Genomic DNA, 27007 nt, shown 5'->3' with positions numbered 1-27007 from the left:
TTTCTCTCTCTCTCTCTCTCTCTCTGTTGCAGATATAAATGGAGGCCCATGAGTGTCAAGAAGAGAAATTGGACAGCCATACAATTTTATATTGCTCTGCATTAAAAAGCAAACAGCATCACTTCTCTCTCCTGTAATCCATTACTGACAATTAATGTCAAGCTGCACACTGAAGCAGCTTAATGCTGCCGCCCTCCAAGAAAAATTACTAATGGAAAGAAATCTTTATATTAAAGATCCCACAGATTAAAAACTCTCTAAATGCGGCACAATGCCTTCAAAGGTCTCGTGTTTATACCTGCTGACGGTGCTCTGCTGGGCGAGCGCTTTGTGGTACCTGAGCATATCTCGCCCCACCTCATCCTACGTCGGCCACATGTCTGTGCCTAAACGGAAGACTGTGAAGCCCCCCAAAAACGTCACGTTCAGCAACATCCGCACGCGGCCCCTCAACCCGCACGCCTTCGAGTTCGTCATCAACGAGCCCAAGAAGTGCGACGGCGTCTCGCCCTTCCTGGTCATCCTCATCAGCACCACGCACAAGGAGTTTGACGCCCGCCAGGCCATCCGCGAGACCTGGGGGGACGAGAGCTCCTTCAGCGACATCCGCGTCGTCACCATCTTCCTGCTGGGCAAGAACACCGACGGCGTCCTCAACCAGATGGTGGAGCAGGAGAGCCAGATCTTCCACGACATCGTGGTGGAGGACTTCGTCGACTCCTACCACAACCTCACGCTGAAGACCCTGATGGGCATGCGCTGGGTGGCCACCTTCTGCCCCAAGGCCCAGTACATCCTGAAGACGGACAGCGACATCTTCGTCAACATGGACAACCTGATCTACAAGCTGCTCAAGCCGGCCACCAAGCCCAGGAGGAGGTACTTCACGGGCTACGTGATCAACGGGGGGCCCATCAGGGACATGCGCAGCAAGTGGTACATGCCCAGGGACCTGTATCCCGAGAGCAAATACCCCCCGTTCTGCTCCGGCACGGGGTACGTGTTCTCGGCGGACGTGGCGGAGCAGATCTACAAGACCTCGTTGCACACCAGACTGTTACACCTGGAGGACGTGTATGTGGGTCTGTGTCTGCGGAAGCTGGGCATCCACCCTTATCAGAACAGTGGCTTCAATCATTGGAAAATGGCCTATAGCCTGTGCAGGTACCGCCGGGTTATCACCGTCCACCAGATCTCCCCGGAGGAGATGCACCGCATTTGGAACGACATGTCCAGCAAGAAGCACCTGAGGTGTTAGGACCACCGGGCGCCACGGGACAAAGGGGGGCCACCTCACACCTCTCTGTTTTGCCTTTTCTCTTTTCGTTTCAATTCCGCCGTGATACTAAATGTTGTGCGAAAACAGCGATCGCTGAAGTGATGGTTACTATGTCGACGGCTGCCGTTTGAGTTCACAGTCACGAAAACACTTGATTCCACCTCATGCTCCTTCATGAGGCCGTGAAGCTTTTAAGCGCCTGTAATCAAACATTTCTAAACTGTGGTGTTGCTATGGAGTCTTTTTTTTTGTGCTCAGAACAGTATTATACATTTTAGTTTGTTTGTTTCTATAAATAAATCAACAAACATGGAATTTACATTTTTTTATGTTGACTTTGCAAGTTAAATCTGATGTACGAGAAAAAATTAGAAAAAAGAGAAAAGACTAAATATTTTCTAAACTAGAACGTCGGGTGGGCAAGAAAAAAAAACATCATCAATTATTTGCTTCCTCATCTGTCTCTTTCACCGTTGATTGATACAAAGCTGGCATCTAAGCTGTGAGTAAAATTCCGATTATGTCAATCTGCAAACTTTAGACCAAGTTGAAATGTAATTTTATAATATTTTATTGTCTTTTTTTATTTTTTATTTTTTTCCCGTTGTTGTGATTTGATGCTGTGAAAGGGGAAGGAGCTCTGTGGGACTGCCTCCGCAAACATTAAAGTAAAGCTTCACCGTGTTTCAACCCAGGCCTCGTTAAAATGTTTGTTCATAGAACAACCGTCACCTCGCTGCATGCCTTACTATTGAGAAACTTACCACTCTGCTGCAGCTCCTCACTGTGCAAACGTTTAAGCCTTAAAAACAAGTTAAATCGCACATTATGGTCCAAAATGTTAAGTGTGTATGTTTTTTACATGTTTTAAATTACAGTTATATCATATATATATGTATTTTTTTTTACTTTTTTTGCCCACAGTAGGAAGCTGAACAACTTCCTGTTTGTAGTCCAACATTTAGCTTTTGGGGTTTTTTTTACTAAAGATTCAATCCCTTAGAAACGCGGGAAAATTTTTTTTTCATTTTTATAATACTTAATTTCTTTAATACAAAAACTGTGGATTACAGATGGCTTCTGAAAAGGAAGTTGCAGCGGAGTGGTATGTTTCTCAATAGCAAGGTTGTGCTATGAACATTCATTCTTTTATTATTATAGGAAACGGACCCGGGCTGAACCATAGTGAACCCATCCTTTCACAGTACTTACATGTAAGGAACCCAAATCCAAACCCTCCATCTAACTGCCTCTTCCGTTCCATATTGTTTACACGTTGCTTAAATTTCGTTGCCTTTTTTTTTCTTTTCTTTTTTGGAGGAGGAGGAGAGTTATAGTCGGCTGTTAGGCGCAATTATAGTTGTTTTGATGCTGTCCTGGGATAATTTTCTTGCTTGGGTAATTATGTGTGTCTATGTAACAGGCAAATGACTGGTCTTGTTTGTGTACACGCCGTCTGTCAACAGCTGTTTTCAGCTCATCAAAAGCACCATACATCAGTAAATACAGAACCATGTTGTGCAATAAGATTATAACTGTAACCAAGACCGATCCCAACTGGATGTATTACCGTGTATCTGGAATCACTTATTACAGAAGCAGCACTGTTCCAATACTGGAAAATTTCGATATTTTCTAGAACAAGAAGAGCTTTCACGGCCAGATTTTGATGCTTTTTGTTGGGGGTTTTATTCAGGTATTTTTTTTTTGTTTTTTTTTGTTTTTAAGCTATTGTGACATTTACTGTGAACGCATCTGTCCTAAAAAAAAAAAAGGGATTGCCGTTATAGATTGTATGTTTTTTATATCAAAAACAACACATTCTTGTATTATTAAAGTTACAATCTGCCTTTTAACGCCTGGCCTTGTCTCGGTGCAGAGGCGCCAGATGTGCGGCGGCCCCTTTTTCTAACTTGGATCCGGTCTCACACAAAGCGCCCGGTTCCGTGGCAACTGAGCGAGCACGTGGCCGGGTGACCTTGGCGTCACCGTGGCGACCGCCCAAACGTCTGCCTCTCCGGAACGCGGACGCGGCCGCGCCTTGCTGGTCGGCGCATTTTATGAACTGGACTTGACCAAACCGTAGGCGCGGTGAGTAAGACGTGGAACGCAGGCGCGAAATAAGTACGTCCTCCACTCCGCTTGTTTTTATATCGGGATTCTTTATTGGCTGCTCCTGTGCGGAAAATTAAATCCAGCTGATTACAGAAAACAGGGATAATGTGCTATAATGACACACATACTGTACATAGAAAACAACAATAATAACTTACCTCTTAAAATAAAAGAATTTAGTACAAGTAAATATTTACTACTTTAATAATCAAAAATGATTTAGCAGAACTACCAGACTTTTGTTTTTTGGACAAACTATGGCTGGCCAACCTTCCAGGAGTTGACTTTTGGTTTGAACTGCAGGGCCGCTGCCACGCAGTACGTTGGTAGGGACTCATATTTTAGGGGTTGGGGGGCGGGGGCTCTGATGGTGCAGCGGGACAGCAAGAAACAACCCGAAATGCCATGATGTTGTCTATTACTGCGGCTCGGCTGCTGAAACCACATCGAACAAAGCGGATTACACGACGGCGAGGTTCTGTTATGGTCTGTACGACACCAAGCATTTGGGTTTTTATTCGAAATCTTCTCCCAGGGCGAAGCATCGTCTTGTGAGGTGCATATACTCTGCCCAAAAAGTGCATTATAGCTCGTCCCGTTATTCTTAAGTTAAACTCTTGCCGTGATTTTTTTTATTAATTTTTTATTTTATTTTTTTTCAGAAATGGTAATTTCGCGGGTTCCACTCTTTTTTGTTTGCTCTCGGTCTCACTCGCTCCTCACCTCATCTTCTAGGCACGGGAAAAAAAATGAACAAGGCACCTCTAGCGCTTCGAAGCGTGAACACCAAGCGCGCAGCAGATTCTACGCCGTCACCATCTGCACCTGTTTCTACCGGACACTCCGGCCCACAGCTCCCTTCTTGTCATTTAAATTGAAACACGGCACAACGCCTCGACACAGTACAATTCACTCTCCGTTTTGAAACATTCACAATGCGATAGTATAAATGTGCTTTTCTTTTAACCCATAAATAAAATAAATGTTACATTCTTGAAATGCGCGGGGTATGACACAGGCCTACAGGATACAATCTCCAACCGGGGTGGTGGCGGTGGAGGTGGTGGTGGCGGTTTGTTTTTACCATGGCAAGAAAAAAAAAACAAAGAAAAAAAAAAACAATATAGAAAATAAAATATTATTCCCCATTTCAATAAATAATAATGACAGTGTGGTGAATGTGGAGGCGACGAGATTTAAAAACTAAAAGAAACTAAAGAAAAACCAAAACAAAAGACAAAGCTATAACACCTTCATCACTGAGTACCGCTCCGTCTGCTGGGTGGTGGAATGTGGTCAGGTGGAGGTGTGGAGGGAGGCTGGGGGGGGGGGGGGGGTGTGACAGAGCGTGGGGTGGGGGTGGGGGTGGAGGCGGCGGGTGGCGTGGAGGGTGGAGGCGTGGTGGTGTGGAGGGGTGGGGGTCCTCAGTCCGTCTGCCCTGAAGTGTCTCCTACTCCTCCTCCGTCTCACCTGGAGCGAGGGAGGGGGCATCAGCTGACGCTGAGCTGAGCGAAGGCGATGAGCTTCACCTCGTCCGGGGTCTCCGTGTCATCACAGCCGGAAGCCTGAGAGGAGACGGAAAGCAAGGGAGAAAAAACCCAGGGGTCATTCTGTGTGTGTGTGTGTGTGTGTGTGTGTGTGCGTGAGGATGGCGGTATACGACTATAACACACACTGTAATCCTCCGACGGCAGAACAGCTGTACTGTTAACAAGTAGGATTAGTTGAGGGAGAGGAGGCGGGGGGCGGCGGGGTAATCTTATTGGTTCATGGATGGATTAGGGGCTTTTTGAACCCTTGGGGTCTTAAAAGTCCCGACAACTTTTTGGAGCCGCCGTGTAAATGTTTGGTTGTTATTTTGCGGGAGGGGAAGGGGCGGAAGTGCGGCTTTCCGAAATGTCAACATTCCAGGATTACAGCGGTGAAGCAGGAATTACACTTCATACGTTAATGAGATGTTGTCGGGCCCAGAAGTGGATTATTCTTTAACGCCACGGGAGGATCCCAAACGAGGAAGTGACTGCGTTTGAGAATTACAGTATAAATAAGAGTTTGGTGTTCGCTCCTGGAATCCTTTAGAACCGCAGTCACACACACACACACACACACACACACACACACACACACACACACACACACACACACACACACACGACAAAGCGCAAGCTTTATTGTATTGACAGTTTCACCTTCCGCTGAGTCCCTTGTCTCTCTGAATTCCTAAACTAATTAAGCTGCTCAGTTGCTCCACAAAGAGGCCTGATCGAAGGCGACGGGCATTTAGATTCATCTGAGTGGACGCACGGACACCGGAAGGAAATCGATATTATAGCGATTGCCCCCGCGGACGAAGCGGAGTGTGAATCAGTGGATTGACGCCTGATCACGGAGAGACGTTCCGTCTCACTGGGGCTGGACACCGAGGAGGGGGAGGGGAGGGGTTGCCGAAAAGCCTTGTTCTAAATGAGTCTTCTTTGACCTCTGTATCAGTAAAGCCGCCCGCGCCACCGTCTTATCTGAATGTAGTCACCGTTTGAGATTATTTTTCTCACTCCGCGTTTTCGTTCCCGCCGCAAACGCCGGTATAAAGTCCAGGTGAGGTGGTGTAGGGGGAGAGCCCTGCGGGCGGCGGAGGTTTCTACTAGGCGTGGGAAAAACGGGAGCGTCGCTGATTATGATAAGCGTTGCACAAACTGCTGCGTCCCCCCGCCCCCCCAGGGGAACGCTCCACCTGCAAACCAATCAGCCGCGTCAGAAGATAAACACGGCGCAAAGGTCAGAGCGTGAGGCACAGATGTTGTTGTTTACCCCTAAAAAAAAAAAAAAAAAAAAACGCAGACAAAAGGCCAGGGCAGCACGACAACACCTCCAAGAAAAAAAAATTAAAAATCAGTGGCGAAGCGAGCTGCCGACGCCGCCCCGTAATTGCTTTTGTGATTAGTTTTGTGTTTGTGGCGAAATGCAATCTTTTCTGCATGGAGGAGATCAATGGCATACGGGGGGTTTTGGGTTTATACAAACAGATTGATATTATCATATTTAATCCTCGCTTTGGTGGCTTTGTGAGACGACAGACCCACAATCACGCACTCAGGCCCGTGGCAGGTGGACTGTCTGGCAGACATGACGCCATCGGCCGGAGTACTTTGAAGTCGGTGCATCGTCCTCTGAATAACGTGTTAGTTCCGTTTTTTCCGGTGACGTTCTGAGCTCATCACGCGCGGGAAACCGCAAGCAACCTGCAGGAATGTGTGGGGACGCCGAATTACCCGTGCACCTCTTAGGCGTTACAAATAGGGGCCGGGTCCCCCCTCTGACACTCGATGAAGGTCACTCCGCCCCCCCCCAAAAAACACAGCGTAAAATCTTCACCTCAAAAGGTAAAGAAAGGGCCATTTCCGGCCCTAATGTAAATTAAGGGTGACCCCTCGTGCTTTAAGCTTCGTTATACAAAATGTAATTTCTGAGACACCCTGACTCGCCCAGAGGACACCGGAAGACGCTTGTCCTCCACAAACGGAAGCATTTCCGCCCCCCATTTCCCAGACCAGACCTTGGGACGAGGGATGATTTTTTTAATTATCTTAAAAACTCACCAGTTTAAAGGTTAATACTTTGTAGGTAGCCGGGTCGTCGACAATCTTCTGAAGGTTAGCAGCGACTGGAACAACGAGACAGGGAACACAAAATGAAAAAAAAATCTTGATGCCCGCACAGATAAATGCAAGTGTCCCCAAAAAAAAAAAAAAAAAGTGTCAGACACCAAGTGTGAGTGATTAAAAACGTCTGGTGCTATTCTCAGAGCCACCGCCCGCCTCCCGGCAGAACGCTCACTGTCTCGACTCTCTGCGAGGCTCGCGACTCCCTCTCAGCGACATCAATATTCATGCGGTCAAAATCCCAGACTCTTAAGGGTTCAGCTGCAGAAAGCCGAACGGGAATGTCCCGCAAACACGCTTCAGTTTTGATGATTTCGGACGAGCGCGACCGAATCCCACGTGGGGCCACGCATACTTGACGGATGGGAATGCTATTAAATATGTTCAACCGACACATCGGAACATGTCACCGCACCTATGCCGACGTCGTGTCCGTGCACCAGACCGGCGGAGAACAGCTCCTGCGACACGCCTTCGGCGGTGTCTGTTCGGGGAGGGAGGGAGGGGGGGGAGGGAGGGAGGGGTGGAAACACGACACATCAGAGTCCTACAAAGCTCCACGGGCGAGTCCTGACGCGACAATTTGCGGCATCTCGGGAGGGGTTCGGGGTTCGGGAGGGGGTTCTTACCTCGACCGGGAGTGAATTCAAAGCGGATGTCGTTCAGCTCCTTCTTGGGGTTCCTGAGAGGAGAGACGAGAGAGGGCGCGGCTGTGACAACAGTCATTTGAGATCCTGACCGATTCCACGTCCCGGCGGCGGCGCTTGTGCGCGGCGAGGCGACAAAGAGAGGCCCTTTTGGAGCCACGCAACCCCAACCCCTCCGAGAAGCCTCTTCTGACGTCGAAGCGCCGCCTGGGCTGGGACGGCGACGGAGCCCTCCGCTCAGACCTCCCCCGGGACCAGGCAGAAACCGACGCGGGAAGTTCAGAGTTGAAGCCGCTGGGCTTCAACCGAGAGCGCCTAGAGTGTCCAAGCAGCTGTAACCCGATGGATTTAAGATATTCAAGTTCCCGAGCTCTACATGATCAGATGCAGAGAGAAAAAAAAACGATAACACCGCAGAGTGAGCCTTACGGTAGGTTTGCGCCGCGAAACGACAAGAAGAAGAGAGAAAGTGAGGTAGAACCAGAGAAGAATAAATGTAATGGAATAAGAAAAAAATGAAGAATCAGCGCAGTTCTTTTTTTTTCAGGAGGGGGTCAATTGCGCCACTAGAGAAGTCTAAAGCGAGAAGGTGGCATCTCTGCGTCTCCTTCCAGACGGTGATTAAAGGAGACGCGGCGCTGGGAAGGGTGGGGGCTGGGTGGGGGTATGGGCTGGGAGGCGGGATGAACTAACTACCGGGAACATGTATCAGACGTGTCTCAGTAGTTCTGTGTTTGCACATAATGAGCGGCGTGACGGCAACATCCGTCTGGCTGCTCCCGAGCCTCACACCTGAGCCCCAAACTGGAGCGGAGACACCGGAAGGAGGCTGCAGAAAATGGCAATTAGGAGGCCGGTGGCGCCGGATTGTATACTCACGGAATATACGCCGCGCTTCGTGTACAAAGGACGTTTTAATCAAATTCATGCTGTGGCAGTGCATAAATATGCAGTACACATATGAATTATTGAGTACGTCGGCATACCGCCTTTCAACAGATGAAGAACCTTCACAAATCTAAGATGGCAACTCAAAGTATGTTTGTAAAGTGTACTTAAATGTATGTATAAGTACACTAAATCCCACCCTTGCTTGTTTCTCATCTGTTCACTCCTGGTGAATTCGGCATGTTCGTGTGGCCGCAGCACGACGGCCTAAGTGTTGTGTTTAAATATTTGATGACACGCAGGTGCTTCGCGGAGGGCTTTGCACACACACACAAACACAGGCACACACACACGCGTGCACGCACGCACACACGCATACACACACACACGTGTCAGTGTCAGGTAGTAAAGGTTAATGCACGCAACAAAGTGTCCCCAGGAAAAACACACACTCAAGAAAATAACGCTAACGGTCGGATTAAACGGAAGGCGGGGGGGATACTCTCGCCGCAGTGACCACCGGTACCGGTCAAAGTCACATGACGAGGTGAGAATGTTAATCAGTAATATTTGCATATTTAATGACAAACAGCTGTGTGAGTCTGAAAACCCACCATTCAAAGTGACGTGACGGCAACATTTCGACGGAGGGAAGGCTCCCCGAGCGCTGCTCCGACCGCCGTCCCCCTTTGACGCGTCCGGCTTCCGGAAGCCGGACTCCTCGTCCCGGGAGACGGAGCGCTCTCTCCTGTCACGCGTTAACGTCACTTTGAATAACGCTTTTTGGGGCTCACACACAGCTGCGCGTCATTAAATATGCAAATATTGATTTGAGCCAACAGTGCGGGGCCTCCACGCCGACGCTCAGCGTGTTTATCTGTTGACGACACGAAGGCGACGGCGTCGCCGATTAACCGACCCTTGACCGGCGAAGCGCCGTAGGGAACCGGCGCGTCGCCCCCCTCCGCACGCGCGCGCATATCCCGCAGGGGGCAGATTCGCCGCGGCGACGTCGCGGCCCCCGGAGCGGTCCGGGGGTCCGTCACCCGAGAAGGGCCTCGAGACGAGGCGATCTAAAAGAGCTTTTTTGTTGTGGTTCCTCAAAACCCACGACCAGGGGGAAACGGACAGAAGACGATGGCGTGCGATGGCAAAGGGTACGCCGCAAACTACTGATTATATTTGTAAACATAAGCCGCCATCTCCGATGTGGCTGCTCGGCAGGATGTTCCGTTCCACTTGTGGCGCGGAGCCCCCGGCGTCAGCCCGACTCCCCCTGACAGCTGAGCGGCGAGCGGGGAGCAATCCGTCACTCAGATTACGGTGTGGGTGGTCCGCGGATAGCGAGGATTTAGCCGCGGTGATTAGAGGCTGTCGTGAAGTTTGAAGAGCGGCAATTTATACGCCACTAACCTTTTTAGACGGTTAATGTCTCTCTCGCCGTCACCGTTCTGTTTCGGCTCTGACCCCCCCCCCCCCTTCCTCGGTGCTCAGCCCTAATCGTTTGGAAGCCGTCGCCACGTTCCTGCCAGGCACCGACGCCTTGCAGACGTTTACCGGGGTTGACGGGGCTGCGACGCAACGCTAAAGCTCTACCTGGAACATGGAGCTGTCACTCCTGGGCTGCGAGGGGGGCTTGATGAACACTTCACGGGCAAACATATTTTGCGGGGGCATCTTGTTGGAAGTGTCAGAGCCGAATGACAATGAGGGATCTCCAAGGCACGTGTTATGAAATGCCACCATTCACGGCCAGTTCCCCGGGTACAGCGAGCATGTGTGTGTGTGTGCGTGTGTGTGCGTGTGTGTGTGTGTTACTTCTCTTAGGGGCCTTTTGTGAATGCTTGCATCTGCAGGATATGTCACTGTGTGTCTGTGTGTGCGCGCGCATGTGTGTTTGTGCGTGTGTGTGCGCGTGTGTACGTGTGTGCGCATGTGTGTATGTGTGTGCGTGTGTGTGTGTGTGTGTGTGTGTGTGTGCTGTGCTTGCGCGTGTACAAAACCCGGAGAGGACCACCGACCGTTTGGTATCCGATTGGCTAATCGGATGCCAAGGCCAAACAAATACACGGTCGGCTGCGTAAAGACTACACGGGCGTCTTCCAAATCCTATGTCACACACACCAGAGAGTGCGATCGATACGCCCCTGGAAAGAACCCATTAGGTTTGGACTGTGGCGAAGGGAAGTAAATCACCGCAGGGCGTCGGTCTCAGCTGGAGCGCCATCGATTTTTGATTTCATAGCTGTATTCACAATTTACTATCATCCGGTATTCCCATCGGCTGGGATTCTCGGGCTTGATGAACAGATTACGGAACGATGACTCCGCTGCTCGAACACTGTGGAAAGGCAGCCACTTCCACTCAGAAAATCTGTTCTGTTCATAATTATGCACATCGATTATACTTAATTGATTGCGCTGATGTGCCGTCCGTACGCGCACAAAGTTAACAAATGCCCCATTAATACTCTTTAACGTTTCCTTGAAGATTAATACAACTGTCAATCGCAGCGGGGGAAGAAAGAAAAAAAAAAATCTTCGCTGTAATTCTTGTGGTTAAACGTCCGCCCGGCGACAGGAGGGCATCGACGGCGTCGCCGGGCGGATGAAGGGACCCGAAACAAACAACAGCCACTCCAGCTCGCCATCCATCGACCCGCTTGTTACCCAAAACAAATATCTGCGGCGCTTCCCCGGCATCGGCCGCGGGTTTTTTTTTTTCCGCGCTGCGGCGCTTAAGAGAAAAGTCGCCGTCTCCCTTCGCGGAGACGGAAACGCCGGCGTTTGTCCACAAAAAAAAAGATCCGCTCCTCCTCCCAAATCCTCCGTCCCTCACAGAACTTGCCGCTGTGAATTCTCTGAACTATTAATAATGCTCACAAAGATCCAATTCTTAAAAGGATTAGTTGAATAAGTTGTTCTCCGTTCGACTCTGAAATTCCGCCCGATCCCCACGGAGGGGGACCTACGGTAATCTCCTTCACCACGTTCAGGGCCGAACGCTTTCTCATTTCCCCCGGTGGCATTGTGCTTAAGCTTAGCGTGTAAGACTAATTGGCTCGTCCAATAACCGGGCGGCGTTCGGTGGCCGTCCGCTGTCGGTGCGAGCGCTGCGGCGGCTGCTTGAGACGCAGCAGAACCGTCCTGTTCATTACAGTAGACGCCGCCTTGTTCGCCGGGTTGCGGCGCCCGCCCCGATGTCCTGGCAGAGGAGATTTTAAACCATCGATCCAAATGTCCTTGAAAGAAAAAAAAAAAGATGAACTCTGTCTTCCTGTATTTCTTTAAATATTATAATATCTATTGATAAGCATGATATACTGCACCTGCCGTGTGCCATGCAGCTTCATACCGTTTCTGTACTGTTTCAACCTGCACCAAACAGCATTATGGATGTACTGTACTGTATGTGTATTCTGTTATTATCCCCGTCTAACATTTGCTCGACCACAGTTCGATTGTTAATTGTCTTGATCTAAACATTCAAAGTGGCTTCCCCGAGCCAGAGCAGAGGCTTCGCACGATAATTGGATCCTGTCGCCTAAAAATATGTCGCCTCCCTAAAAGCATGTCGCACTGACTCATTACATTTATGGCAAATCACCAAGAGAGAAGATGATTCCTCTGCTAATTCAGAGATGCCGGACTCGAAGGTTAACCCCCGGCTCGACACGGAAGGAAGAGCCGGCGTCGTTCCTCTGAGCAGTTTCGCGACAAAAGCCGACCGGGACCGACGTAAGAGGCATTTGCCGGTGCGCGTGGACGGCGCGTCGAAACGGATTGCGGCGACGCTCCTCCCTGGGCGCGGGCGGGGACGGGGCTAGGACCAATCAGAGGCTGTAGCCTGTAGGCGCCGGATTCTGCGTCGTAGCCCGACCGCTTCAGTTGCGGGTTTTGACGCTCTGCCAAAACCACCCGTCCACTGTCGCAGCATCTAGACTATCCGGACCCCGCAGCCACATCCGAGGTATCCGGCAAATCACCTCGGACGGATGATCGTTCCCGGCCCCCGAGGAGCCGACAGGCAGGGTCTGAAAATTCGGCCGCAGTGCGAGGGAGTGAATTATACCGCTCTCCAGCCGCGTGGCAGCCGGCCCTGTGGTTCCTGCTCATGCTCGCGCGTCGGTGAGCGACGGCGGCGCTGGCTTTGTGAGCTACTGTACGCGGGGGCGCCTGGGGAGGGCCCTTCACACTCCTGTTATCTCGTCGACCCAGAGCTCGCTCCGTGCCCTGCTCATCAGAGAGTGGAAGGCAGGCATTCTGTCACCGTCCGTTCGGAAAGCTTGCCGCACGACCAGGAAATAAGAATGTATGTGTGACGGAGAGAGAGTCGAGAGGGAGAAAGAGAGAGAAGGGGAGGGGGTATAATAAGTGAGTGACCCATAATTCTGCAGGAGATTTCTATTTTTTGGTTATTGCGATCAGCCGGTGTGGCCGACGACTGATCAGCATAAAAGAAACGATGCAGATACAGTGATCATCCCGCGAGCCGACCGAGCGGAGCACCCTCCTCCCTGCGACAAATTAAGAAGAAGTGCTCCACGGCGCCGGCGGAGGAGCGCCTCAGATCATTAGGCATAATGAGTATTAATACGTAAGTTATTTATCCCATTTCCTTAATGGAATAATCTGCAAACCAGCGGCAGGTGTGAGATATTGTTCTGTCTCTCCATGCGCGGCCACCAGGGGTCCGAGTCCGGGGCGTTGTCGGCGGGTTTCCAAAAATCGGTTTGTTGTCGTCAAACTTTTTCAAACGCAGCTGCAAAACGGAGGGGAAACTTGCCTTAGCCGTAGCACCATGTTCAAGGCCCCGGGGACGTAGGGCGTGTGCTCGTATGGTTCGACCTGCGGGAGGGAGAAGAAGTGATGAGGCCGCCGCAGGGAGGAGAAAGAAACATCAATTTCTATTTGCACAGCTTTTGGGGGAAACGTCGTGAGGGAGAAGAAAGGAAAAGAAGGAACATGTCCCGTAAAACAGACCTTTTTTTGGGGGGGGGGTTGTTTTTTGGGGTTTTTTAAGCATCTGCAGTCGGACAAAATACAACTTTGGATAGGCCGCGAAAAAGACACGTTCAGAGTAGTGGAGGTAGGAGTAGTAGTCCTGATATTTTTGAGGCGCTTGTCGTGCCCAGTTCCTGAGTAAAGCAAAGCACCAGCAGCGTTTCCGTCTTTCATCTCCGTCAGACGCAGGGGGTGAGAGGGGGGGCTACACCTCCCACACTACTTTGGCTCATTTTCAAAATGACAATAGCCTCAGAAAATGAGCTATAATGGCAGCGAGCCTTTTAGAGGAGAAACACCAAGGCACTGAGAAGGAACTGTCAGCCAGACCATTTACTGTGAGTTATTACGGCTGGCTATTATGGCTCCTACTGAGACTGACATTCAGAGACCGAGATGCAACCGCATGCACGCTGACACGGTATACGAGACACACACACACACACACACACACACACACACACACACACAAACACACACAGGCGCACACACACACGCAAGCACGCTGACACAGTATACGAGACAGGCACACACACACACGCACATACACAGGCACACTGACACAGTATCCAAGATACACACACACACACACACACACACGCACGCACGCACGCTGACACAGTATACAAGACAGACAGACAGACACACACTCACACGGGAGCACGCGCACACAATTCAGTCAGTGGCGCATCAAGGTCGTTGAATCATGACAAATTAGAGGTGAGGCGCTTCCCTCACCTGGGGATGTTGAATAGAAAGACCTTCGATAGGGACATTGTTGGGATTGTCCACATTCTGGAGGTGGAAAAGAAATTAATGTGTCATTTCGCAAACCGCTAATACTGTACAGTACATCTTTGGCAAATTTCAAACCAGCAGCCGCCGCACCCAGGAAACGCACAAATCTCAAATGAAAAGTTGATCAGTGAGAAACGATTTCTCTTCTTTGTCGACGGGACTTGAAATTGTCAAATACAAAACTGAGGAACTGAAATGGCAAAGCACAAACAGATTTTTATTCCATAATTGCTCTGAATGGGTTCATCTAACATTAACAATTTACAATGCGCAGTTAGTGCATCGAAGGGCTCCTTCACAATCCCGTTTCGAAGTAGACAAAAATGCAGGAAGTAGAACTGCAGGGCAGCCGTGCTGGGAGTCAGGATGAAGACTTGTGCAGTGAACTGCTGTAGCGGCGAGGGCGAGGGGTGGAAAATGTTTAATACTCCAAGAGGGAAATCTAAACTGTGCATTTCGTCATATAAAAGAAAAGGCATTGAAGTTTTTCCAGCCTGTTGCAACATTTCTAAATACCTCTGGATTTTACCATCAGATTGCACTAGTCAAGTCCGTGAAGTGGTTCGTTTGTTTATGATAACGCATAATAGTTTATCTCGTTTTTTTTCTCCCCCCTGCTCTGCTCGATTGTTTCATTGAATGCTCTCACTTTTCTCGCGGGATTCCTGTTTTCCTGATGCCGGAAGGTGTTTTCGATTCACCCGATCGCATGAGAAACGCCAAAAATCTCACGTCACAAATGATACTTCTTCTCGGGGGTTCAAGCTCATCTTTTTCCATGGACGAGCAACAGAAGAGCTCTCATAACAGTTATGGAGTTTTATTTAGTGCCCCTCGGAGTCCTCAGGCACCACACGTACGGTTACGTCGGTGAGTTGTTTCAAAGCCTCTTGGTTGCTGGGTGTAACCAGGGTTTGTTTCCTCCTAATGGCTCCGTCCTGGGTAATGGTGATGGTTGAGACCCTCTACTCGGGGGCTATTATTTGGCAGACTGCCTAATAGAGTCCTCACCACCGATGGTGCGGGGTGCTCTAAGGACAGGACAGGACAGTGATCATCGTGTGCCACAGGTTCCTATATCGACGCCGTCGTCCACCCTCTGCCGTATTTCAGGTCAACAAATGAGACGCGCCGCTCTGTTTCATCTTCGAACGTAAGCTCTGTATCGCCGGTGACATCGATGGGAGCTTCGCCGCCGGTGGGCTCCCGTTTCCCCTACGGCCTTGATGTCCTCCGGAAGGTCAACTGCGCCGTCGTGGAAAAGCTGCCAGGCGGTCTCGCCAGGACGGGCGCAGTATGAAATCACAGGCACTGACACCGGACATGTTTTCCCAGAGAAGCGCACCGTCCACAGGGGGATCGGGTTTTTCCGGCGTGATTTCTCTCTCAAATATCTTCAAATATAGCGCGGCACAGTGACGCGGGATAATTCCACACCTGATACACAGGGGCCACCTTTGGATTGGATAGTCTTATGTTGCATTGCACTGTGTTGCATTTCTTTGATATAGCGTTTTAATATTTCATGTTTTATAACAAGGAGAGCTCACTTACATCATTGGGCGCGTCTCTGACCCTTCGTGACTGAAGAAAAAACACACATTGTTAATATTATTACCTTCTCAGAATCATAAGTAACAGCTGCAGAGACATGCCCTATACATACTGTATACATCCGTCCCTCCGTCATAGAAATCAACAAAAAAATCTCGGTCCTTCTCATTGTGGTAAATATCCATTTTTCAAAGCCTTAATCCAAATCTCCTCAGTATAACCAACTTCAGATTTGGAAAAAAAGTAAAAAATGCATCCTAACTTTATAAGAGCGCTTCAGCGTGTCCCATCTGCGCTTTGGACCAGTTATCTGCGCTGTGAGACGTTCAGCGAGGTGTTTGATGCACTTTTTACGACGGGACATGCTGGTGGCTTGTCACCGCCGCCTACCCCTTTCTGCTGCTGCCGCCGCCGCCGCTGCCGCCTACAGCTATTTTAAAACTTGTTACTAGCAAACGACTTGTGACAACCTCTATCTGAAACACGCCATCTGCTATCCCCCCGTAATGCTGGGCGCTCAGGGAGGGAGGGAACGTATGAGGGCTGAGAGAGAGGGCAAACAAACACAAGCGCACGACGGCATGCTGTATTCATGACAACACGTAAATACAGTCTGGTTCTCATTTTTGAATGGGTTTTCACTTTGAAAGAAATACTCCCATTTATCCATTTCAAAAATAAAAAAAAATAGTTGTCGGAATTGTGCTATGAGGTACCGTTTGAGAGCATATTTAAGTGTTGCATTGTTAACATTGAACAGTCCGGCCCCAGGGGCTCCTGGCGGCGGAGCCGGCGCGGGGGTCTCACCCACCCTGCCTTGGTTCATGGCCGACTTGCCCTCCTCGCTGCCCTCGTCCAGCTCGTCATCGCTCCACTCCCAGTCTCCGTCTTCCGTTTTGTGCAAGTGGCCGCTGGACCCCGGCACTCTCCTGACCTGCACCGCCGCACACAGCACAGAAATGGGAGATGCATGATTGACGGGCTTCCCGTTGCAGACTTGTACTGCGCTTCCCCCCCTACGCCTTTAATTCTATGTTATGCACAGTGGACTTTGATGCATTAGTAAAATACTCGCAGGGTGGGAAAATATATTCGGTTTTTATCAAGGACGCTAGAGAATAAGGCAGGTCTGGTGAGGCTCTTATAGTTTTCTCAATGTAAAACCAATAGGTATTGATAGTATTCCATGCCTTCCATGCCGGTAGGGGACTCAGCATGTGCAATGCAAAATTCATTAAGCGTCATGAGGGGCATGTAGTCCAACTTGTACTTTTTACTTTGTTACACAGGCACATTAATAAGATTAAATGTGTATGCGATTAACAGCCCGTTGGGGATTCAGGATTAGGATGCTCATTGAAAAAGTCCTTTCTCGCCTGCAGATTATTTCTACAGTAAGTTCTACAGTATGTGAGGTTTAATAAAGCGTGCAAAGAGGACAAATCTGGTAGTCTGTAACAGGCAGCGTGTGTGTGTGTGCGTGCGTGCGTGCGGGAAGCGCAAAAAAACAGGACAAGCACGCCACACTGCACGAGCCACTACGGAGGGGTCGTCTACAAGCTCCAGCTCTAGGGCGAAGTCGAAAGGAAGCGCTACCCCTCTGATGGCGTCAAGTTCTCCCTCCCAACCTGACGTGGAGCCCCGGCTCACACAGTTCTGCTCAGCGTCCTTCGGCAAAACAGACACAAGTGAAGTGACTCAAGGGCGTGAATCCGGCCTCCCCTGCCCGGCGTTCACGCGCGCACGCTCTCACATGAACACCTTGGAAACCCAAACGCCAGCACAGGAATGAGAATGAAGAATCACACACTCGCACATGTTAAGGCGAAACAAAATATCACCCTATTTTGCACCCGATACACGGTGTTTGAAGTTGCGCCATGCAATTTCTGGCCGCTGGCCGTGGTCTTGAGTGAACTATCCCCGAAAACACAAACATGCAAGCCGCACAGGCACGTGCACGTGCTTGCGTGGGCGCTTTGGCTGAAAGTAACTTGGTTCCGTTCAAATTAGGGATTTCATGGCAATTGAAGGGCAAACCACAATTTCTGCTCAAATATTATGCATTTACACTGCACTACATACTACAAAGTGAAATAGCTGCGCAAAACGTGAGGCGGCCTAGAACCTTTAGAAATCTTGAATTGATAGATCTGGACTAGATCTTACACAACGCCACTTTAAATGATGTGCGGTAACACACACACTGCACAATACGCAAGCCTATGATATTCTCTACCATTTGTCAGTGAAACAGCTGATCATTCTGCTGAATATCCCAAACACCCTCAGAGGTCATCTTTTTCAAAACAATATCAATCATTTCATATTTTCCAACTGTAATAAGATGCTCCGTATTGCGACGGTGACCGGTAGCAGCCCTGCAGACTGTACTTGGAGCAGTGCACTCTGCAGTATGTATCATCGGCTGGAAAAGTCGGTTTCATGGCGCCCTCTGGTGGTGGCTACCGATGATGACTGGTATTTTGTCTTGGTTTGTCTGACCCTTTTTTTTTTTTTTTCCCCCCCCAATTTTAAACCATTGTGCAATTATCTTCATCTTCATTTGTTTTATTTTAATTATCTTTTTTTCGACTTGCCGTGATCTGTCGGCTCTGCTACTACAACACCTGAATTTCCCACGGGGGATTAATAAAGGATTATCTTATCACATCTTATTTCTTTCTTCTATTCACCAGTTAATTCGCTCTTCTTTCTTCATTCAGTCATTCAACCATTAATTTCTCCTTCTTTAACTGAAATACTGACTCCATTATGGGTTTTCACGATTTAATGTATCCAATATGTCAGATGTAATCTCTGTATATATATATATATAAATGCAGTCTTGGGAGGTTTCTCGCTTAAATCATCTGAATTTTTTATGCCGGTCTGACTTAGGATCCCCCTCGCTCACCACGACTACAAAAGCTCTGAGAGGAATAACTCCACAGAGCCTCGGCTGGAGAGAAACTAGGATATAACCTGGAGGCCAGATGAGGTTGTTGGGGGCGAAAAAAAAAAGCTTTTCAGGAAGGAGACAGGAAGTTGCAATCCTGGTCCGCCGGGGGGGCGAGCCGGCCGAGCCAGCACGCCCCTCCTGCCCCCGACGCGGCGAGGTCACAGCATCCTGAGAGGATGTTTCTGCAACGGCGCTCACTTTTCAGATGACGGGGCCGGGGGGTGCCGAGTGGATAACGTGGATGACTCCGTGGGTCAAACCATCTCAAAAACAACAAGGACGCTGCGGGCCCGCCGCCCCGCCCCCCCCCCGCGGCTTGGAGCACTCAGATACCGGGGGAGTCTGGAGCGAATCACGCACCGCATCACTTTTCTGCATAATTCTGTTTCTCAGCAGGAATAATAAATGCAATGTGCGCACACGGCGTTTAAAATTGGGATCGTGTGGTCGTGCATGTGCATCTCGCTGTGGTACGCAAAGCCAGCGAATGACAGGCGTCCGGCGTTCGCCCGCTTGCTCGGGGTTCGCGCACGAAGCTGAGCCGCTGAAGAACACCGCACAAAGAACCTGAAGAACCCGGCGACACAAGCGAAAGAACTTCGACGCGGTCGACGCGGCGGTTTTCGGGAAAACCCGAGAGAGCCCTTTTAGAGAAGCCCCCTTATAACGGCAAAACCCGCCGCCATAACCGTGGCCGGACTCATTATCGACGCCCCGCCGTCTCTGTGCCTAAATGTGCACGTGACGCACTCTCAACCGCCTCCTCCATCCGCCACTACCACCACCATCCACCATGCCCCAACCCCCACCCACCACCACCATCCACCATGCCCCCCCTCGCTCACCCCGAGTGGATTTCCAACCCTCCGTTAATGCGAGTGTGTGTCATAGCTTCACACTTTCGCACTATTTTTATCCCCTTTTTACAACGGACATTCGACTGCAGGAGAACGGGAGGTCAACGCCGGCGTCGGATTAATATTTCCCTAAAGTGCGACTATGACATCATCGGGGAAAAATGTACTGCAGCAATAAAATATTAAAATTCTTCTCGAGCCGTACCACCTACTAATGCACGCATCTATTCTTTACGGCTGACGCGGTTCCAGCGTGTCTGCGGGCTCGCGACGCAGCGCTCGGCCCGACGTGCGTCCGGCGTCGACGCCAAACACCGGGGGCCGGCGGCGGAGTGTCATCGGGCGCTCAGTCACAATGACGTAACGTCCGTGTCCGGGCGACGGAGGAGCAACTTTACAAGCGGACGCTTGCGGACACGTACCTTCTTGGCTCTCTGGGCGATCTTTGGTGCGCAACACAGAAGCTTTTCGACCAGATACTCTCTGTTCTGCAAAGATGAAATCGAACCGTGAATTAAAACCAGTGGAAAAGCTTTTTTCTTGACGTAGATATTATGTCGTCATCGTCGAGTTAAAATAGGGGCCGGTTCCCCGACGAATGCGAACAGTATGTACAAAGTAAATTACTCCAGATCATAAATGAAATTGAGTAAATCATCTAAACTCCGCTCGTGAAAAAGGGCCAAAGAAATTTGCTTGATTTGAAATGTGCAACGTCCAAAATACTGCGATATCAGGATTCTGACTTCTGGGAATTGTGAGTTGTGACATTAAACTGATACTACTAATACACGTCTTTGACGGGGAAATATTTAAAATACCTGATATTAACTTAGTGGGATGGAAGCACACATGTTAAACAGTAAGAAACGAGGACTTAAAAAGGCAGATATGTGGAAATAAAGGTGGTACCTTGGCTTTTTGGAAGAATTTACACTTCAAAAGTTCTGCTGCTGTCGGTCTGGAAAGGTAAAAAAAAAAAAATAAATAATAATAATAATAAAAAAATACATTTTCTGTGGCACCCTCAGCGTTACTGGCTGTGTATTTGATATTCAGGATACATCGTCCCTTCTATCCTACGGTAATAGAAACGAACCTTTTGCCGGGATCCTTTTGAAGGCACATGGTTATTAGCTTTCTGAAGGATTTTCCATATTTCTTCAGCATTTCCTTGTCCTCCACGCCCGTGTCTAATGTGGGAGGATCGTTCTGCAGAGTCAGCATCAGGACCTTGGCGAGACAGGAGTATTATTATTTTTTTTATTAGATATTACATTAAAAAAAACAAAAAAAAAACAAACAAACCTCAAAAAGAATCAAACTTTTACGTTTGCGAAAGCTGAAAATTGCATCGTTGGGCTTCGCCGCTTTTGAAAGAGCGTAAAAGCGATGCCTCCGATGACGTTACTTATCCGCGTTTTTCCCCCGCCCGTGAAAAGTTTACGGCCGCGTCTCAGATCCCTTATGGCGGCGTTCACCTTCATGGGAGGATATCGGTGGTAGGGGGCGGAGCCCGTCGCCAGCTCTATGGCAGTGATCCCAAAACTCCAGATGTCGGCCTTGAAATCGTAGCCTCGTACCTGTGGATATTAGAACAACTGTTCAAGTGATGTGAATATTAAACAGGCCTACACTACCGCTGCTATTTAGAATGCACTGGGAGTTTTAAATGAGCCGCCGGTAAAGCCCCACCGCATGGACGCACTCACTTGCTCCATCACTTCCGGTGCCATCCAGCACGGGGTCCCGACGAACGTCTTCCTCACTTTGTTCCTGGTCATGTCTCCTCCCGTGGCGAGGAACGCGCTGACTCCGAAATCTTACAAAAACGGACGGAGAAAACCCCCGTTTGAGTGGGCCGCGTCCGGTTCCGCACGGTGCACCGTCGGCGTCGTGTCGAAATACAGACGCGGCCGCGTTACGTTTCGGAAAATAATTCCATTTCGAGGAGCGTAAAATAAATTTGGAAAAAAAAAAAAAAAAAAAGCAGAATTAGGATCTCTTGAATTGAAGACTCTGTTGTCGGCGGGTTTTATGACATCCCGTTGGAAATTAAATATCGCACAGCAGACAAACAAATTTTTCAATTTCAATTCCAATTTAGAAGGCCCGAATTCGATTTTTTTTGATTCTCCGCGAACTGCAATACACCGCAATGTTGAGCGGCACACAAAAACCCTTGATTCGATTGAACCAAAAAATGCTGAATCCATTGTGCTCTCTGATCACAAAAGCCTTTTTAATGTTTCAGCATTCGTTCACGGAGGGCTCGGGCCGCAGCGAGGCTCTCTGCTCTGCCTCGGCTATCGCGGCGGTGAACGTAACTGCTTATCCTACAGCGGGGGACAACATATTGATATTAAAATGGTGCCTGTTTGGCTGTCAGTCTGAGCACAGCCAAGATGTGGTTGAGGCCTGCACCCACATTGCTGTTTCCCAGCCTCGTTCAAGTGTATATTATAATTATTTTTTATCCTTATCAGTCCCATTACGGGGAAATTTGCAATTTCTCTGCCTTTACCCATCCTAGTAGCTGATGTATCTAGGAGCAGTGGGCTGCCATATAGAGGCGCCTGGGGAGCAGGGAAGTGTCTTGTTCAAGGACACATCGGCAGGCTACCAGGAGGAGCCGGGAATCGAACTGGCAACCTTCCGCTTGCTACAACCCGCTCCACCTCCTGAGCTACTGCCCCCCTGCCCCATTGCCCCGAGATACATCCGGAAGCCTCGGGGTGAGACGTTTTGTTTTCCGACTCTAAGGTAGAGAAGGGAGGTTCTCGTTTTGCGGACACAACGGGCGACGCCACGGAGTTTCTCTCTGATTCGATACCAGGTCATACCAGGGCTGAAACAACATTCGCAAACAGCATGTTTTAAATTTGAATATGTGAAGACATTTTTGGCTCGGATGAGGACTGATCATTCATGATCTCCAGGGGTGACTTTGGTGATCAGCTGAAATATTCCGGAGAAACAAATGGTGTGAATATTCCTGAATCCCCCTGCCCGCCAATAAAGTGATCAATAAAGTGATCAATAAAGTGTTATCTTATCTTACGTAAAGGTTTTCCATTAATACCAGCCCAACTAGAATAGAACATTTTTCAATGAAAACAACAATCGCTTATTAAACATCAGCAAAATAATTAAAAAGTCAATTCCTGGTGGGAGGGGACACACCTGCTATCTGAACGGATCCGTCTTCTCCCAGTAAAATGTTCCCGGCCTTCACGTCCCTACAGCACAACCCAGCAGGAGGGGGGGGGGGGGGGGGGGGAAAGGAGTCAGGAGCACAGCCGGCGATGTGGAGCAGTATCGATCCAGCGCCACGTGGAAACGAACATATCGGCCCACCGCCATGTGGAACACCGCCCCGGGGATCACGCCGCTTCGGCTCTGACCTTGGAAACCCAGGAAGTGCACGCCACACGGACGGATCGCTACTAAACATAGGATTGGTCGTACATTTGCACTCGCTCGGACCGTTTTTTCCGGTCGGGTCTCTCGGAAGAGCTTCATCGGAAAGAAAAACAAAAAAAACCCACATAATTCCGAGACCGCTAGAAAGAAGAAGTGACGGGAGGCGTTTTACCTGTGAATCTGTCCGTTTCTGTGCAGGTAGTCCAGCCCCTCGAGGACTTCTTTCAGTATGGTGGCAATGATGGGTTCATCTAAGGTGCCATTTTTGTGCTCTTCTTTGTTTGTGTGCTTTATTATATCCAGCATCGATCCTAGATTAAAAAAAAAAAAAAAAAAAAAGACCACACAAACACAAAAAGGCACCGCGCCCACTTAAAAAGCGTGCCGCAATAACGACGGATGATAAATGACGGTTCGGTGTGTGGCGCACAGGGAAACAACAGCAGGCTCGTAAATGAGACGTTGACAAGCCATCACAACGCTAACAATTCAATGTAGTTTGAAAACGGTTACGATAATGAATTTGTCACTTCCTGACAGCGGTCTCTGTCGACATTTTTGTAATGACATCATTTGCGAATATTTGTGAATTCATCATGTCTACTTGGGGTGATCAAAAAAATCAAGGCCGTAGGCACAGCTGGGTTGATATGGATTTCGAGCCCCGATATGTGCTTTTGCTTTCTTATATCATGGAAAAAAAGCGCTAGAGGGCGGTTCAGATTGAGGAGACGTATGAAACTGTTTTTGTGCTTGGACCCCTCTCTTGGACCCTTATCAGTCCCACAACGGGGAAATTCACAATTTCTCTGCATTTACCCATCCTCGTATCTGACGTATCTAGGAGCAGTGGGCTGCCATGTAGAGGCGCCCGGGGAGCAGTGAGGGGGTTGAGTGTCTTGCTCAAGCACACATCAGCACACTACCAGGAGGAGCCGGGGATCGAACCAGCAACCTTCTGCTTACTAGACGACCCAGTACAGTACAGTTCCCAGTACATACGACACAGTATAATAAATAACATACAATGATCCTGCAGCACAGGCTACACGCCCTGATGAACAATTGTATTGTATTAAGTGTTTCTCTCTATTCTGAATATCTTGGCAGCAGCAGCTTACCACCACTCAGAAGCTTCATGACTAACCAAAGTTCATCCTTGACCACGAAGGAGGTGTAGTAGGTGACGACGTTTGGATGGTAGCACTGGCTCATCGCTTGGATTTCTTTCTGTGATCGGAGACAACAGAAAAGGGAATGAGACGTTCAACTCAGGGCTCGGCCTTCCGCTTTGAACGCGCCGCGCTCGTCGCCGCGTCACGTTCCCGATTTAACGGCGTCAGGAAACGATAAAAGCTCCATCCAACTTCACGGCAAACAATCTATTTGGAGAATGATCTATTCACAAAAGCACTTCCTTTTCACCCACTCGGACGGAACAATAAAGGCGGCGCAGGCAAAAAAGGCAGCTCAATCATCGGCGCAGTAGAGGGGGAAACACTTTCAGGACCCAGGCTGAGAAAATAGAATTTTTTTTTTTTTATTGTACTCGCCAATAGCTCATCCATGCTGGTCTGGCATTTCTCCAGGTTGATTCTCTTTATGGCCACGCGTTCCTGTCTGGGGGTACAGAGGGCCGCCTGCACCACAGCTGTGGCCCCGCTGCCTGGAATCACAGCGACAAAAAATGCATTATGCATAATAGTCAGGAGACATGTTCGGCAAAACACAACTGTGACACGGCTATGACATTTCAGCTCAACCAGGCTTTCAGGACAGAGCGAACACGGTGTGGGTTTGGCCCTTCATTACTTTACTTCAGAGTTCCTGCGAGGCACTCATCTTTTGTATCAGGCATCTGATAAATTACAACCGATGGGCTTTGAAATGACTCAGCGGCGACGTTTAATCGCTGACATCGCGTGCCGTTTAGTAGTTTAGGGGTTTAACTGATGGCGCTCAAGTTTTTTTGTCAGTACGCTGGAACAAACAGCGCGCAGCTTGCCAACTGCTGGTGACAGATAAGGAGAACGGCTCTGATCAGATGTAGAGCTATTCTTAAACTACCTTACCAGCAACAGCCCCAAAAAACATGAGCCCCAGTGCTGATACATCCTCTCAACTGGTGTAACCTGTGACCTCACTTCTGGTTTGAGAATTTATCTGCAAATTTCATTTTTTTCTCTCTCTCTCTCTTTGTCTGTCACTCTTGATTCTGTGACAAGTGTAGATTTAAGACAATACAGGTATCAACAAAAGTTTTTGTTTTTTTATATATATATATTTTACTTTGTGTCTGTTAGGAACTACAACCATAATTTAAAACATGATAAAAGTTAAGTAAAAAAAACAAAAAAACGGATAAAAGTTATTAAAGAGAAAGAAAATTAGGATGGTATTATTATTATTATTATTATTATTAATAATAATAATAATAATAATAATAATAATAATAATAATAATAATAATAATAATAATAATAATAATAATGTTATTATTATAATTACAACTACGACCACCACTACTACTACTACCACTACTATATTATTATAACAGTATTATATATATATATATTTTTTTTTTTGATTAAAACTTCTGTTTGAATATTCTCCTTAGAAAATGTGTTACTATCCCTTATAATAGCACTGAAATTAGACTTTACACTTGAAACCATTCATCTGTGATTTTAAGACGAGCTGGACACGTGCCATAAACGGGCATCACTCGTTAAAATCGGAAGCGTTCTAAACACACATAAATGTCACCTCGATCATAGTGATACTGGTGTCAATAATATCTTTATTCTATTGGTTATGATATTAATCCCGTCGTATTAAAACACACACACTCACACACCCCCACACACACACACACCGCAATCATCGGCTCTCGTCCAAAACTCACACCCGCGCACACGAACGCAACATCCGCATTGCAAGGCATGAAAACGCCGGTAGGCCCCGGTCGTCATTCACCGCGGAGATAACTCCCATTTCAAACGTCCGCCCGGACCCGTGGAAAAACCGCCACGAACCTATGACTTCCTGGAGCTCGTACGACTCCCTGGTGATCGGCCAGGTCGGCGGCGGTGTCGGCGCCGGCGGCGGGCCGCGTCCGGGAGCCGGAGCTTCGCCCTGCTCCGCCATGACGGTGATGCTGCTGATCTGAGCTGTCACTGCCGCGGGAGACACCGGAACATAACGGGGCGCGCACTGCCATGCTAGTGATGGCGCTCCTCGCGTTGTCATCACGGCACTTCCACTTTAACCACCCGACGCGACCCGTTTCCCCGTCCCACGCATGAACCGGCGCGATTTAATAACAAATGAAAATCCGTCTTTATTAGACCCCCCCACCCACCCCGCGGGGAGGATTTTCAAGTGTCGTCGTAGCGGCTGAGCGCTCTATCGTCAACTTTCAATATGTTCTGCGTGAACTCAAACCGATGAGCGAGATACACCGTTGGGCTCTCGCACGTTTGCGTATTTGTACACGCATTGATGAGCTGTTTTTTAATTGCCGTTTTCTGTCCTGACGCAATTTTACACACTTTCTACGTTATTATTACGGAGTAATGATGGGAGGCTCGCGAACGATTCGTTCCTGTCGAACGAGTTTGGGGGTTTTTGGGTTTTTTTTTTGTTTTTTTTTTTGTTTTTTTAAGGACTCGGGAATTGTGGGAGTCATTCCGCGGCAGGAAGTGTTTATCACAAACTGAGGATAAGTATTCACGTCTGGATAAGTCCGCACACATTTGGCGCAATTCATATTGAATGTGGCTGATTTGCGCTTTCACACCCCCCCCCCCCCTCCCGACCATC

At 48.8% G+C, this 27007-nt stretch overlaps 2 protein-coding genes across 2 annotated transcripts; one reads left to right on the top strand and one right to left on the bottom strand.

Annotated features, from left to right (window-relative positions):
• Positions 1–271: 271 nt before the first annotated feature.
• On the top strand, positions 272–1258 carry b3galt1b (UDP-Gal:betaGlcNAc beta 1,3-galactosyltransferase, polypeptide 1b; the record flags this gene model as incomplete). Its single annotated transcript, XM_080018666.1, has 1 exon — positions 272–1258. One exon carries the CDS (start codon positions 272–274, stop codon positions 1256–1258), a length of 987 nt encoding a protein of 328 aa, XP_079874792.1.
• Positions 1259–4884: 3626 nt separating this feature from the next.
• stk39 (serine threonine kinase 39) lies at positions 4885–26332 on the bottom strand (the record flags this gene model as incomplete). The annotated part of the gene is made up of 18 exons (XM_080018799.1): positions 4885–4959; positions 6991–7055; positions 7469–7537; positions 7683–7735; positions 13375–13436; positions 14331–14387; positions 15945–15974; positions 16756–16878; positions 20186–20251; positions 20676–20724; positions 20863–20996; positions 21245–21346; positions 21476–21585; positions 22947–23002; positions 23359–23497; positions 24308–24416; positions 24740–24848; positions 26217–26332. 18 exons carry the CDS (start codon positions 26330–26332, stop codon positions 4885–4887), a joined length of 1524 nt encoding a protein of 507 aa, XP_079874925.1.
• Positions 26333–27007: the final 675 nt, after the last annotated feature.

Source organism: Zeus faber (genome assembly GCF_960531495.2).
Source record: "Zeus faber genome assembly, chromosome: 18".
In the NCBI taxonomy this organism is placed as follows: Eukaryota; Metazoa; Chordata; class Actinopteri; order Zeiformes; family Zeidae; genus Zeus; species Zeus faber.
The sequence above is the reverse complement of the archived record's forward strand: the minus strand, read 5'-3'. Positions and strand labels throughout refer to the sequence as shown.